Source organism: Myotis davidii, unplaced genomic scaffold (assembly GCF_000327345.1).
Source record: "Myotis davidii unplaced genomic scaffold, ASM32734v1 scaffold168, whole genome shotgun sequence".
In the NCBI taxonomy this organism is placed as follows: Eukaryota; Metazoa; Chordata; class Mammalia; order Chiroptera; family Vespertilionidae; genus Myotis; species Myotis davidii.
The window spans coordinates 9,700,458-9,715,242 of NW_006383016.1; the positions used below are offsets into that span (position 1 = coordinate 9,700,458).

The following is a 14,785-nucleotide window of genomic DNA, read 5'->3' on the forward strand; positions in this document are numbered from 1 at the left end:
TCCCTGGCCTCTACCCCAGAGATGCTATGGACTATAATGCTAGAGACAAAATTACTGGCATTTATTAAGGTTTTCTTTCTCCCTCCGCCTTGATGACTACCTTTATGTTAATGTTGTTACGAAATACCATTGTATTTTGTTTATTAACCTTAACATTTTGGCTATTGTCTAATGCTTCTCTGTCCAGGCAACTCTGACATTAAATAGTTTCTTCTTTCTCCTACCTTCTCCCTTTCAGTATCTAATTTTGAATTGATGTTTTTAAACTCCCAGTTAATACCTGTAAAACAATAGCAAACTTTTATCACATTTTATATTCTCTTCTATTTACATGTGATTATATACTGTATCATATCTCTCAAAACCATTATTTATTCTTAGATCCATAAGTAAATATATATTTAATGCTCACCATGAAGCCTTATGTTGATATCTTGCAAACAGTTTTGGTTCTCCAAAACAAATCCTCCCGTAGATTTCCTCAGGAGGGCTCTGGGATACATTATTCCCAAGTTAGTGCATATGAACAGAATTTTTCTGTGACTGAAAATTCATAAATTTATTTTGGTTAGATGAAAAAACATTCTGGCTTCGAAAAATTATTTCTGAACTTAAGTATACCTCGTCATTGTCTTTATCATAGTCCTTCTTGCACTATTTTTATGACAGAATCTGCAAAGATTTTAAGACTAAAAACTGTATTTCCAGAATCTTCTTCTCCTTTATTCAGTGTGTATCCTGTGCTTAGTATTTTTAATTTTTAAGCACTTAAATTTCTTCCTTAATTTCAAGTATCTAATTTATCTATAACTACAGATAACAGCTATTTTTAAAGTTAGGCTTGACTTGAACTTACAGATTTTATTTGTATAATAAACAAAGCCAAGATGTATACAGATGCTCAAAAGAAAGGAATACCACTGTTTCTCAAGTACTGCTTAGTTGTAATACCAGCCTTTGAGGAGATGGATTGGATTCTTTTTTAAACTAGGAGATAATGTAGAACTTGTAAAAATGTATTTTGTGTGTCCTGTTAATTAGATGATCTTGGTTGACCTTGGAAGGGGATATCATCCATTTCTTTTAAATATGCCCGAGCTTCTAGATTTCCTAAAACTTGTTAAACACAGGACTTACCAGAATGTTTTCTTGCAGGCAGCAACTCTAACAGTCATGGAGTATCTTCTGTGTGCCAGAGACAGTGCCACATGTCTCAATCCTTAAGAGTAACTTACGACTTTCCCCCTCATTTTACAAATAGAAATAGGGAATTTTTGTGGTGTAGTGATTTGCCTAAGATCACATACCTAATGAATGTTGGCGCTAGTTGATTCCTTATAGTTTCTACTACTTAATACTCTTCTAAGGAATGGTGATATAAAAGAAAGTTAGATTTTTCTTTTTGACGTTATACCTAAGTCTAGAAAGAAGTCCCTTTAGGAAAGAAATTTCTGGTTTATATAAATTTTCTCTCTCCATTTATAAGGGCAACTTTATCTTCTGGCATTGTTCAGCGCATAACTTACAGACAAACATCAAATGCCTCTTCAAACATTTTAACCTCTCAGAGCTTTTGTCTCACTTGAAAAGAACATATAAAAAGGATGAAGTCACCACAATTGAAATCCAGGCACCTGTAGGGAAGATCAGTGTGGGTGGAGCTGCTCAGCACACAATGGGAGGATTGTTTTATTGGCATGAAAAGAAAAATGTTTCTCATTGAAACTGGGTATGCTTTGCTTGATTTTGAGATTATACCTTAGAGGTGAACTGAATATCTAAACTCTAATGTAATGATACACACAACATACATGGAAGAAGTAGTTAAAAAGTAAAACAAGGAACTAACTGGGTAAGGGACACCCCTCCACCCTTCATACACATGCACATCTCTTAAATTTCAAACTCATACTTAAATTTCAAGGCTTTATTATCAGGCTTGTTATATTCCTTCTTTGAATTCTTAAGGAATTTGAAGTATTTCACAGAACCTACCTACTTTGGAGATAGAGGTCTCAGAGATACCTCATGAAGAAACTGCTCTCACTTCTCCCTAAGAAGATACTTTATGCTATACATGGTGCTGAGAGTAGTAAGGAATTCATAAGTAGAAAGATGGTGATCATATTTTTTTAGTTCATTAATTCACTAATTTATTTATCAAATAATAAATGTACATCAAGATTTAGTCATTGGATATAGGGAGCAAATATGGTTCTCTGTCTTCAAGGAACATATTGTTAATTTGGGGATAAAACAGTAAAATACAAAAATATTTTAAATTACCAACGGTGGTAATTATTCTTAAGAAAGAGTAAACTGCCTATGTAAGAGAGCTTTGGAAAATCATTTAAAGTTGGGAGTGGAGGGTAGTGAGCTAGAATCTCTTGGCAGGTGTGCCATTTAGTTAAGTCTGAAAGGGTAATCAGGAATAGCTGTCTAAAGAGAAATTCACATGGAATGGCGTGTGAAAGGCACGTAAAGACTTTCATTCATGGTGGCTTAAATAAGATTTCTTAGTTGGAATGATATGATCAGAATGGAGGTGGAAGGATGGGAGACAAGGATAGAGATGGGATCATGCCTAAATGCAGCCTTGGAGTCATATCAAGTGGATTAAGGCTACGGCCACCATTGTTAGTAATATTACTGTGCTTATATTTTGTCCAAAGAACAAAATGAAGTGATAGAAGACAAGCTACAATGAAGACATTATACAATTTACTTCTATAAAATGATTATGTTGGGTGCTATATTCCTTAAAAGTAACATTGTGTAATGTAGAAGATATATTATAGAATTGTACACCTGAAACCTATATAATTTCATTAACCAGTGTCATCCCAATAAATTCAATAAAAAAGGGCACGTAAAGACTTTCATTCATGGTGGCTTAAATAAGATTTCTTAGTTGGAATGATATGATCAGAATGGAGGTGGAAGGATGGGAGACAAGGATAGAGATGGGATCATGCCTAAATGCAGCCTTGCAGTCATATCAAGTGGATTAAGGCTACGGCCACCATTGTTAGTAATATTACTGTGCTTATATTTTGTCCAAAGAACAAAATGAAGTGATAGAAGACAAGCTACAATGAAGACATTATACAATTTACTTCTATAAAATGATTATGTTGGGTGCTATATTCCTTAAAAGTAACATTGTGTAATGTAGAAGATATATTATAGAATTGTACACCTGAAACCTATATAATTTCATTAACCAGTGTCATCCCAATAAATTCAATAAAAAAGAAAATTTCATAGAAAAAAAATAAAATTGTATGGAAGAAGATATGTAGGATTTAAATGTTTTCCGATATAACATTACCTCTAAAAACACATGTTACTTCAACCTAATTTTCTTTTGTATAATAAAGTAAATGAATGCTGATCTATCTTTTGTCCAAACAGGGACTACGGGGACTTTTGGTGTATTTTGCTTATCCACCCCTTCCTGTTTCCTGAAGCACATAATTTAATTATTGTTTTGTGTAACCACAAATGACAAGCAGGAAATGTCTGAAAATCATGTGTTTTCCTGGGTGTCAGGCGTGCTTTGGTTTTTGAGGCTGTCTGTGGTACCTAGTTTATTTTTCCTAATGCCCTCAAGGTTGTGTCTAGTGTATGGGTCTCTGCTTTTTCTTATTGACCTAACTGAATTTGGTGTATGACATATTTATCAAACAAAACATCAAAAATAGCCAATGAAGAAAGGCAGAAATAAAAGAAACAGAACAAATTAAGCCATTGCAGCATTGTAAGGCCCATTCAAAATAGGGCTCTAGTGTGCTTATTTTGACACATAACAATATTTTAGTTTAGAGATGTAAGATTTTTTTATTTTTTGAAGCTGTACACTATAAAACAGTGAAATAACATTGTGAACTCTCCCATTGGGCCTCTGACTCTGAACAATTCCAACAAAGTTAATTTAGTTAGTGTATGTGGTTTTGGTGTATGTACAGGACTACAGAAATTAGCTGAAGACCATCCAATTAAATCCATTCAGTTTATTTGGGATGTTAGCCAGATTTCCTGATCAGTTTTCCAGAGGTAAAAAAGAAGGTTCAAAATTATTGGACCACCTAGTTGCTTGGGATGGTATTAATTATGTTCATGCTGTATTTAATAAAATTAAGAGTTTACAATTCTAATTGGTTGTCATGATTTTAGAATATGATTATTAATGAGGGAATAGGGATACTTCTCCCTAAATATTACTTCCTCTATTTTTTCTTTATATACCTAACATTAATTCACCTTTTATATCTGTCTATATCTTTCAGAAACAGTGACATACTGAAATACTACTCTTCTTAAAGGAACCAGATGGTTAACTTTTAAAAATGATTTTGTATATCTTTATCCATTTAGGAGTGAGATTTTTGTTCACAAGTTTTAGACAGCTGTTATACTGAGTTAAAAGCAAGCAAATAAACCAAAAGAATAGACGACATCTAGCTTTGGGCATGTACTTATAAAAATCAGGTCTTCTAATTCAGGAAATTAATTGATTTTACACACATGGTTAGTATATGTTTTGAAGGAAAATCCTTATAAAAACCTGAAAAAAATTGCTTTTTGGCATATAAATTATAGTTTTTTAACCTTCAACAGTGGATTTTGATGGATATATATATATATTAATTTTCTTATGCTGTTGAAATTGAGATATACAGTTTTAGAGCTTATTCACTGTGATTTTATTGATTTTTTGTTCCAAATATAGGAAGCCATGTTTTTAAAATATTATTTTATACTTATTAAATAATATATTTCCTCTAATAATTTTGAAGATGTATGTCATTTCAACTATTTGCATGCAGTATAGCTCTATAACACCAAAAAAGTAGAGTTTTTTTGTTTGTTCTATGGCTTTAGCTAAATAATAGCTCCAATATTCTGCTTCATTGAATGCTGCCTCTACTTGTCCATTTCATGTTTTATTTAAAGCTTAGTTTAGCATTATTCTTTCCATGCCGTGGCCCCCATTTTTCTGGTTCTTGGACTTCCTACTCACCAGAAATGGTGTGATTCTGCAAATCCTGCTTTTAATCATAATTATGTGCATTTCTCTCACTATCTCTTTTATCACTGATCCCTTGCTCAGTGCTGACTCCTTGCACATATGGTGGGAGCCAGATAAATAGTTGTGGTTAATGGTGATACGATAACAAATAAGAAAGCTTCTGGAATACCTCTGCACCTGGACATCCGCCAAGTATGTTTCTGGAGATAAAAAGGTAGCCGCTGGGCGTCCATCAATCATGTGAACAGTTGAGACGCTTAGAACACAAAGTACACCCGTGAAGTCCTAATTGATTTCCCAACCCGAAGAAAACTGTTTTCACAAAGGGAAGGAAGAGAAGGGGAAAGAGCAGATGTTGCAGAGGTCAGGCGAACTGCAGTTAGCAACAGTGGTCAGTTGGTGGCCAGCAGCCTTCTGTCAGAAAGGAGAGAGGCACTGAGGGGCAAATGAGCTCTCAAGGGTGTTACGGTGGGTGGGGAACTAGGCCCATAAACACCACTTCAAGATTTATTCTTTAGAATCTGTGATAAGATTCTCTATCAAGATATGAACCTGCCTTACTTTATCTAGAATTGTACTACTTGAAAAACATCCTGAGGTATACACATGTTCACATTCTTCTGAAATAAGACACATGATTATGTTTTTGTTATTTTTTGCTCAAAATGTACTTTAATCTTACTATTTAAAAATATTTTTGATCTATAGGCTAAACAATATATATCCACTAGGCTAGTACTATGTCACTCATAATGGAAAGTTGTGTGAGATAAAAAAATTTATTTTTTATGTAAATATAGTAATTATAGTTCTTACTTGAGTGGAAAATACAATAGTGAAAAATGGTTTGCTTGCTCTGTAGTACTTGAAGAATTATAATGGCGGTATTTGGATTGTACATCTATGGGGATGATATTAAATATTCTTTAAAAGCTTATCTAGCCCTAGCCGGCTTGGCTCAGTGGATAGAGCATTAGCCTGTGCACTGAAGGGTCCCAGGTTCGATTCTGGCCAAGGGCACATGGCTGGGTTGCGGGCTTGATCCCCAATAGGGAGTGTGCAGGAGGCAACTGATCAATGGTTCTCTCTCATCATTGGTGTTTCTATCTCTCTCTCCCTCTTCCTTTCTCTCTGAAATCAATAAATAAATATATTTAAAAAAACATTATTAAAAAAAGCTTATCTAGTGCATAGTGTCTTTGTGATTCCATGTGACAGAACTCTTCAGTGAGCTGCTCATACATGTTGATAGCTGATTTTAGTTTCCTTGTTTATTTCCTACCTAATTTAAAATTGGAGACAGAGTGAAAACTATATAGTAGATGAAGTTTATTTAGTTCAGAATCTGTTTTTAATATATGCCTCATCTAGCCATTTTGAACATACTTGTTACATTTGTGATTTGTCATTTTAAAATTACATTAAAAATAAAAAAATAAAATTACATGAAAAAAAAACACACAGCCGAAACCAGTTTGGCTCAGTGGATAGAGCGTTGGCCTGCGGGCTGAAGGGCCCCAGGTTCGATTCCGGTCAAGGGCATGTACCTGGGTTGCGGGCACATCCCCAGTAGGGAGTGTGCAGGAGGCAGCTGATCGATGTTTCTCTCTCATCAATGTTTCTAACTATTCTCTCTCCCTTCCTCTCTGTAAAAAATCAATAAACTATATTAAAAAAACACAAATAAAATTACATTAAATATTTGTCTGGTAAAATGCAATCTTAGTATTTCCCATGTAAAAAGAATGGCTACTATACTAAAATCTTTAAGTCACTAGAATATTACTGCTGTTTGTGTCAGTTATTGGTTCATGAGCAAGTGCTAAAGACCAAAAACTAGAGTTCTCTAACTCTGAATTTTGCAGTAGCTATGATATTGGCATTTGATATAGTTAATTCTTTGCACTGAAGGCTGCCCTGTGCATGCATCATAGAATATTTAATAAAATCCCTGTCTTCTCCACCCACCAGGCCCCGGTACTACTTCCCAATCCACTGTGACAACTGAAAATGTTTCCTGACTGCTCATTTTCCCCTAAGGACAAAGTCACCCACACTTAAAGAACTGCTAATATAACCTGTTTCATTTAATGAACACTCAATTTTAAATTGGCTAGGGGCTAAAACTATATACATCATATTTGTAATTTAAAATGAATACATAGCTAAATGTAATAAACTATAGTCTTTAGTAGACAAATTAAATCATCTATAAAACTGATTGGAAACAGTATTTGTTGGCATGGATTCTAATTAGTAATTTCAAATTAATGACATTTTGACTAGAATATAATTTGCTTGTACATACTTTATTAGGGCATATTTATATGGAAAACAGGCTCTAATTATACTTCTGTATACATTTGGGTAATGTCTGTATTACTTAGAAAAAGTTAAGCTTTTCTAAATGTAAATTAGATTGTGCTATAAATTTGGCAAGAATTTGAGTGGAAAAACAGTTGAAGTAAATAATTTTTTAATTTAGTCACTTATGTTAGTCATACTGATAGATTTAATAAAGATATAGGTGATTTATTTTAGGGGTACAGAAAGCAATAGCTATGGTAGAGTCAGGTCAAAGTTATCTTCTGATTGCTGCTTGGAAGCACACTCCTCAGTAAATGTGTCTACTGAAAATGAAAGAGGACTTTTATGGTAAGGTGAGTTCAAATGATTTAACATCTTGCTACTTCAAAGTGTGGTGACGGACCAGTTATAACAACATCAGCTGGTATCTTATTATAAACTAGAGGTCCGGTGCACGGATTCTGCACTGGTGGGGTTCCTTGGCCTGGCTTGCGCCCTCTCACAATCCAATCATGCACCCCTCGGGGGATGTCGGATAGCTGGTTTCGGTTCAACCCCCACAGGCCCAATCCAGACAGGAGGGAGCCTGACCCTGTGCATTGAGCGTCTGTCCCCTGGTGGTCAGTGCACGTCATAGCACTGGTCAACCAGTCTTTCGGTTGTTCGGTCGCTTAGGCTTTTATGTATATAGATCCAGATACTTAGACTCCACATCACATCTAATGGAACAAAATTTTGTATTTTTAATAAATTCCTAGAGATTCTTACACATATTGAAATTGGAGAGACACAGGTGTAAACTTTATTTCCTCTTCCCAAGATGATGTAAGCTCTATGACCACAGAAGCATTGTTTAGTTTATTGCCAGTGTCTGGCTCAGAGCTTTCAATAAATATTTATTGCTTGAATGAATGAAACTCATCCATCAGTGGATAGGATACTCTACTCTTCATGACTTTTTGTTAAATTAAGACAGATAAGATTTGTTTATGTCAGCTTGCCAATTCTCAGCTTGCAAATGTTTTATGCATTACTATGAAACACAAAGAGGTTATATTGCTGCAATACCTTTTTAACCTATCATCCTGGAAAAAAGGATGATATTTATAAAATATGCCTGCCAAACACAATTTATATGAGCTACCCCCAGTCATTTTTCATTTGCTACAATATTGCCCATTAGTTTCATGTAGCTTAACATCTATCTTACTCAAGGTAGTGAAACTCAATGGAAAAAATAAGCTTGAGCCAATGTGCATTTGGCAGCTTTGTTTTTTTGTTTAGACATTATCTAGATTTGGACATACAAGCTGTATGATAAAATGGGAACCTTGAATTTTTTGTGGTAGTGCTCAGGTTTGTTAGTATTAAGGCTATTTTTCCACTGTACATTCCTGTACTTTTGCATAGAACAGTAATTGGCCTTCAAAGGGAATTTTCAGAAGTGGAAATTAAATGAAAGTGAGTAGAATGATAATAGCAAACATTTAATATAGCAATATGTGCAAGGTTGGCTGACATGGCAGCATTCACACTAGACTTTAGACTTTTTAGGACAGTGGTATTGAGGAGAAGTCTCTGGTCTCAGGAATGGAGACAGCATCTAGTGCATTCTGTGGCATTGCAAATGGATCTTCCAGGCTGAATGTCAGACTCCAACCTGGGTGCAGTGTGGCTTTGAAGCTGAATTACCAGGGAAGCATCAGCCCTTCCCGAGTGTAGTAAGACCCTGGGATTCAGCACCTGAGCACATGGCAGCACCTTGGTCCCAGAGCTGTTCTGCCTGTCCAGCATTTAGGATTGGGAGAACATCAAGACTTTCTCTGGTCTATCCAACAGGCTGGGGTACGAGTCTTGTGGTAGCCACTGGTATGATTCAGCAGCTCCGTCGTTTGTGGTTGGTGATCCATTTAACATGGCAGAATAGGAACCTGGTTCATTTATTACCTCAAAACTCTACCGAGATTCATTGCCTGAAAGCTTTTTTTCTCTGAAGCTTTCCAGGAGGCTAACCTTTAGGGATGAATTCCTGTAAAAATTACTACTTAAATCTCACCTATTAAATTAACCAATCTTCCGAACTCTCTTGAAGTATTGCTTTTACTAATGAATAAACCGCAGGTTGGTCGCAGAGCTAGATTCACACCCAGGGAGCTTGGCTCCAGAGGCTTGTAACTACAAAACGATGCTTTAAAGCTAACTCAAAATAAAAATAAAAACAGTGCAATAAATGCTGAATCCTAGGTTGGCAAAACCTCCACAGACGTCTGAAAATAACCACGAAGAAAAATTTAATTGGCAACTTAAAAGTTGGAAATAGAGAGTACTACTTAAAGGAGTATCTCAGGTGAAGATTTCTAAAAATAAAGGTGGGGAGGCCCTGGCTACTGTCCTCTGGCTGAAGGCCCAGGTGCAGCACCCACAGGCCAGAGACAGCGCTGATCAAGGCAATGACTGGTGAGCTGACGGCCAGTCTCAGCCATCAGTGGGCAGCAGTCACAGCTACAGAGGTTCCCTTCAAAAACCTGGATTTGCATTATAGAAAGTCTTTCCCTCCCAGCTTTAGGAAGCTATATAATGGACAAATAAAAACTGTGTATATTTAAGATATACAACTTGATACTTTGCTATGCACTTTGAAATGATCACCACAGTCAAGCTAATGACCTTATCCATCACTCATATAGTTACCATTTTCTTCCTTTTTTTATTTGATAAAAACATTTAATTTACTTTCTGAGTAAATTTCAAATGTACATACAGTATTATTAATTACAGTCAAACATGATACACAATAGGACTCCAGAATATGTTCATCTTGCATAACTGAAACTTTAAAAAAACTTATCAGGGGATACATGTATCCCCTGTTTTTTCCCAATGACCCCTTTATAACCCATCCTCGTCCCCTGCCCCAGGCCTCCACTATCCTATTGTCTGTGTCCATGGGTTATGCATATATGCATACAAGGTTTTTGGTGGACCTCTTTTCACCCACCCATTCCCCAACCCCCACCTTCCCTCTGAGATTCGACAGTCTATTCCATGTTTCTATGTCTCTGGATCTGTTTTGTTCAACAGTTTATTTTGTTCATTAGATTCCACATATAAGTGAAATCATGTGATACTTGCCTTTCTATGATTGGCTTATTTCGCTTAGCATCATCCTCTCCAGGTCCCTCCATGCTGTCTCAAAGTGTAAGAGATCCTTCTTTTTTACCACTGCATAGTATTCCATGGTGTAAATGTACCACAGCTTTTTTATCCATTCATTCACTAGTGGGCACTTGGGTTGTTTCCACATCTTAGCTATTGTAAATTGTGCTGCTCTGAACATAGGAGTGCATACACTCTTTTTGATTGGTGATTCATGTTTCTTAGGATATATTTCTAGAAGTGGGGCTGAAACTCTGAACCCTTAGACCAATGTCTCCCCATTTCTCCCACACCGCAGCCCCAGACAACCCTAAGACTTTTAATTCTTAGTGTTGTTTACAGGGTAGAATGAAAGCGCATCTCTCTCCAGTTCCCTTCTGTATACCCACATTTGTGCCATTGTTTAAACAGGAGGGGGGTGAAAATTGAGTAATTCAGAATCAGAGATGATCTAGCCAACATATTCTATCTGTAAAAAGATTTTTGAACCTCTGACTCATGGGACATGAACCAAAGCCTTTTAGCCTCAGTTAAGCCTTAACTCTTCTTGAAATGGAAAACACTTGTTGACAGCCTATCGTCTTGCCTAAAATTCATGCTTTAAGTAATATTCTGAATATGCAGATGTTTGCATTTAGTTAACACTAAATTTTTTTAAAATTTTTATTATGATATAAGGAAAGTATTTCATTTTATTTTTTGTATACTTCAGTTTTACTGAACACATTGGAAGATTGTTTTAAATTTTGTTTAAATGTTCTTTGAACCATAATATTTACAGAACAGGGAGTTCTTCTAGCCAGCAAATTGTTCCATTTGTTGTGTTTGAGTGTGGAAACATTAGGAATGACAGCATAGATGATGCTGTAGAGCCTTTTCATAAACAACCTAATAGCATTGTCTAATGCGCTCTTTGTTTATCAAAGGTGTCAAAGACTCCTTTGCTATATTTAGGTAATCTCTAAATTTCTTTACTCAAGCATGGAAAACACTGTTTGTTTCTGCTTGGGAGGAAAGCAATATAACCAAATAAAATAATTACACTTAACTGGAAACAATTATTAAAAGAGTCTCAGTTTCAAGAAGGAAAAAAATTATAATTTTGTTCTGTGTTTTTTTAAAGGGGTACCAAAATTATAATATATTTAATACCGTTTGTAAAAATATTGTGTGTGCATTTCATGAAACTTTTAATTTATCACATAATTGTAGAGCAAATACATTTTTAATAACAACAACTAACACTTATGCTGGGAACTGTGCTTTCTATCTATATCCTGTTTTCTAAGAGCTTATGTTATATTTATTAACTGTTCATAATCGAGTTTAAGAAATATATATTTATATAATAGTTTTAATAAAGAAGCAGTATATATTGAAGTCAACATGGGATGGCCATCACAGGCAAGAATGAGCCCAGTGTTTGTGACCTTAGAGTTTAGGAATATTTGTGTTGCCCTAACCAGTTTGGCTCAGTGGATAGAGCGTCGGCCTGTGGACTGAAGGGTCCCAGGTTTGATTTCTGTCAAGGGCATGTACCTTGGTTGCGGGCACATCCCCAGTACGGAGTGTGCAGGAGGCAGCTGATTGATATTTCTCTCTCATCAGTGTTTCTAACTCCCTCTCCCTCTCCCTTCCTCTCTGTAAAAAATCAATACAATATGTTTTTCAAAAAAAGAGTATTTGTGTTGAAGAGTGAAGTTGGATGGTTAAGATTTGAATAGAATATATGTAGATCTGGAGTACTGTAATGACAAATTCACAATTTTAGATTTAATCTAAAAGGAATTACACACACATTCATGTAATATATATCTCCAAACAGATCCCTTGTTTCGCAATTAAGTTGTAATATAAATTAATTAGAATATTGAACTATATGGAATAAAAATCTCATTAGGTAAGTGTTTGTAATATATGTACCATTCCTTCTAAATCTAGTCTGGGATTGCCACTAGTAATTATCTCTTCACTTCTTCTTTTATCTTATTATTATTGCCCTAGTTCAACTCTTTTCTCTGTCACGTATAATAATTTCTTATTGCTTTCCTGGCCTCTAGTCACTCCAGGTTTTGTTAAACCTATTCTTTGTAACTGTCGTAATTTAACATGCTTCCAGAATCCTCCAACAAGCTAACCAACCTTTCAATTTTATTCCAACATTCTCTGCAATACATTCTTTGTGTAAGGAACGCCCCCGCCTACTTGCCTGTACGGGAATATATCCTGTGCCTTTTTAACATATTTTTCTTATCTGAAATAATTTCCCAATATCCCTATTTGCTAAAATAATACTCATTATTTATGGACTAGTTCAAATGCTTTTTCTCTTGATAACCTCATAAACTTCAGCCAGAATTATTTGTTTTTACATATGGTCCTTGGCTCTCTGTGTCTGCAGCAAATTTGTATTCATTTTTAACAAAGTTGTTTATGTTCATGTTTGGTCTTTCTATCTCATTTGGAAACTCTGTTTCCCCCCTCTATTTTTTCTCTCCTAGCATGTGAAAGTCACATCTGGGCCTCTGGGTCGTGCTGGCAGAGATCTCCAGCAAATCATCTTAGAGCAATGCTACAGTTTTGTTTGCGTGAATGTAAGTAGTAAATACAAATGACCGAAAGCACTTGGGGATCTTACACATGTAATGGGGAAGAGAATCTGTGTTTCTTGATCAGTAAATATTTGATTTTAAGATTTTGATAGGTGAGTTGTGTCATTTAATATGTACTTGGAAGTTTTATTTTTTATCTTTTGAAATCGGAGAATAACATTTTCTAACAAGCTAATTCTCATCATGAGAAGATGTTGATATTTCCTTGGACAGTATTTTCAGTTTTCTATTTTGTACTTAGTATAAAGCAGATAAGACTACACAGGTACAAATTAATAACTGGTACACATTTAATAGGTATAAACTTATGGGTGCTCTTTAAAATTGATTAAAAATTGAGCTTTATAAATATTTTGAGTGATTGTATAGAAGTTCTCATGTTTTCTCCTTGAATTAATTTTTAAATAATTTAAGAACTTCTTTTCACCTCCTTTTACTTTTCTGGTCTTTCAGGTTATGACCTCTGCATTTGAAGAAACCCAGAAACTACTGAATATGCTTAAAGAGAGTCATCTTTCTGTTTTGTATCCTGTTGTTGTTATTTCAGTAAGTGAATTAATGCAAACTTTTCTCTCCAAACATACACTTCCTTTTTGGAATTCAACTTTTTATTTAACACAATTCCATCAAACAGAGGAAATCCATTCAGACCCCACAGAAGAAACTCTTCTTTGTGGATTCTTAAACTTATTCTCTTACTATGAGTTCTATCGACTGCCTCTCCTTCTTTGGTTGAACTGACAGGTTTGGAAAACAATGTAATTCAACCTAGGAACCAATTTCATTTCTTTTTCTTTATTAAAGTCTCATAATGTATTGCTGCATTGAATAGCTGTTTGGATAATGTGAAAGAGCTTTATTTAGCATATTACCAGGATCCCATTAGAGAAGAAATCCTGAAGTTAAAAAAAAAATGAGAGGAAAAAACCAGATGAGAGAAAATTTACTCTTAGGTTGTTTCATCTTCTCTGTTACATAGACAGCAAAAGTAGAGTGAGCAACAGATCAAAGAGAATTCCCAGAAGAATAGCCCATACAACTTTTGGAGAGATCTTTCTGTGAAAGACTAAAAGAATTTACTTGTGTAGCAGAGGGGAATATCTGAGAGCAAAACCAAGAAGAATGAAAACTAGAGGTGAGGCCCGCCACACTACCTGAGGAGCCCAATCTGATCTGTAGCATTTTGCTGTGGGAAGGGGTTCCCAACATGAAATTCTCCAAACAAGTGCTTAGCAATTGCCAAGTTCCTAAAGCTCAGGCCTGTTCCATAGTGTGGAAATCTAATTCTTGTTAGTAAGAGCATTAAGACAGAATAAAGATAATTCGCACTATAAAGACGCAACTCTAGACTAAGCAGTGCAAGTAGAAACAAATTAGCAATTGAAGGAGGTTTAATTCACTGCCCTGTTTGTTGTATTTGGTTATATGCCCCAAGGATAAGTTGCTTGGGTCCTGCTGATTATGGAAATCTAAGTTCCACTTGACTGATTTTAATAGATGTTTTAATTGAAGTTTTTTAAGAACGTTATGAAAATGTACCCAGTGCTGGCAGGCTCTAAGGCTCTGTAGGATAGTGGTAAGTTCAGAATTCTGTGTTTGGCTCTCTGTTCTTTTCTCCACATTATAACTTGCTTAGAAATTTCATTTGGTCCATGTTCCCAAATATTATTCTGAAAAG

The 14,785-nt window shown here is 35.3% G+C and overlaps 1 protein-coding gene across 1 annotated transcript in view; it reads left to right on the forward strand.

Moving 5' to 3' along the window:
• The window catches only part of ISPD (isoprenoid synthase domain containing), a 144,976-nt gene that overhangs the window by 45,654 nt on the left and 84,537 nt on the right, over positions 1-14,785 (forward strand). Inside the window, exons 7-8 of the mRNA XM_006779100.2 lie at positions 12,997-13,089; positions 13,561-13,653. Coding sequence (XP_006779163.1) covers positions 12,997-13,089; positions 13,561-13,653 — 186 coding nt within the window. The remainder of the gene's footprint in view (positions 1-12,996; positions 13,090-13,560; positions 13,654-14,785) is intronic.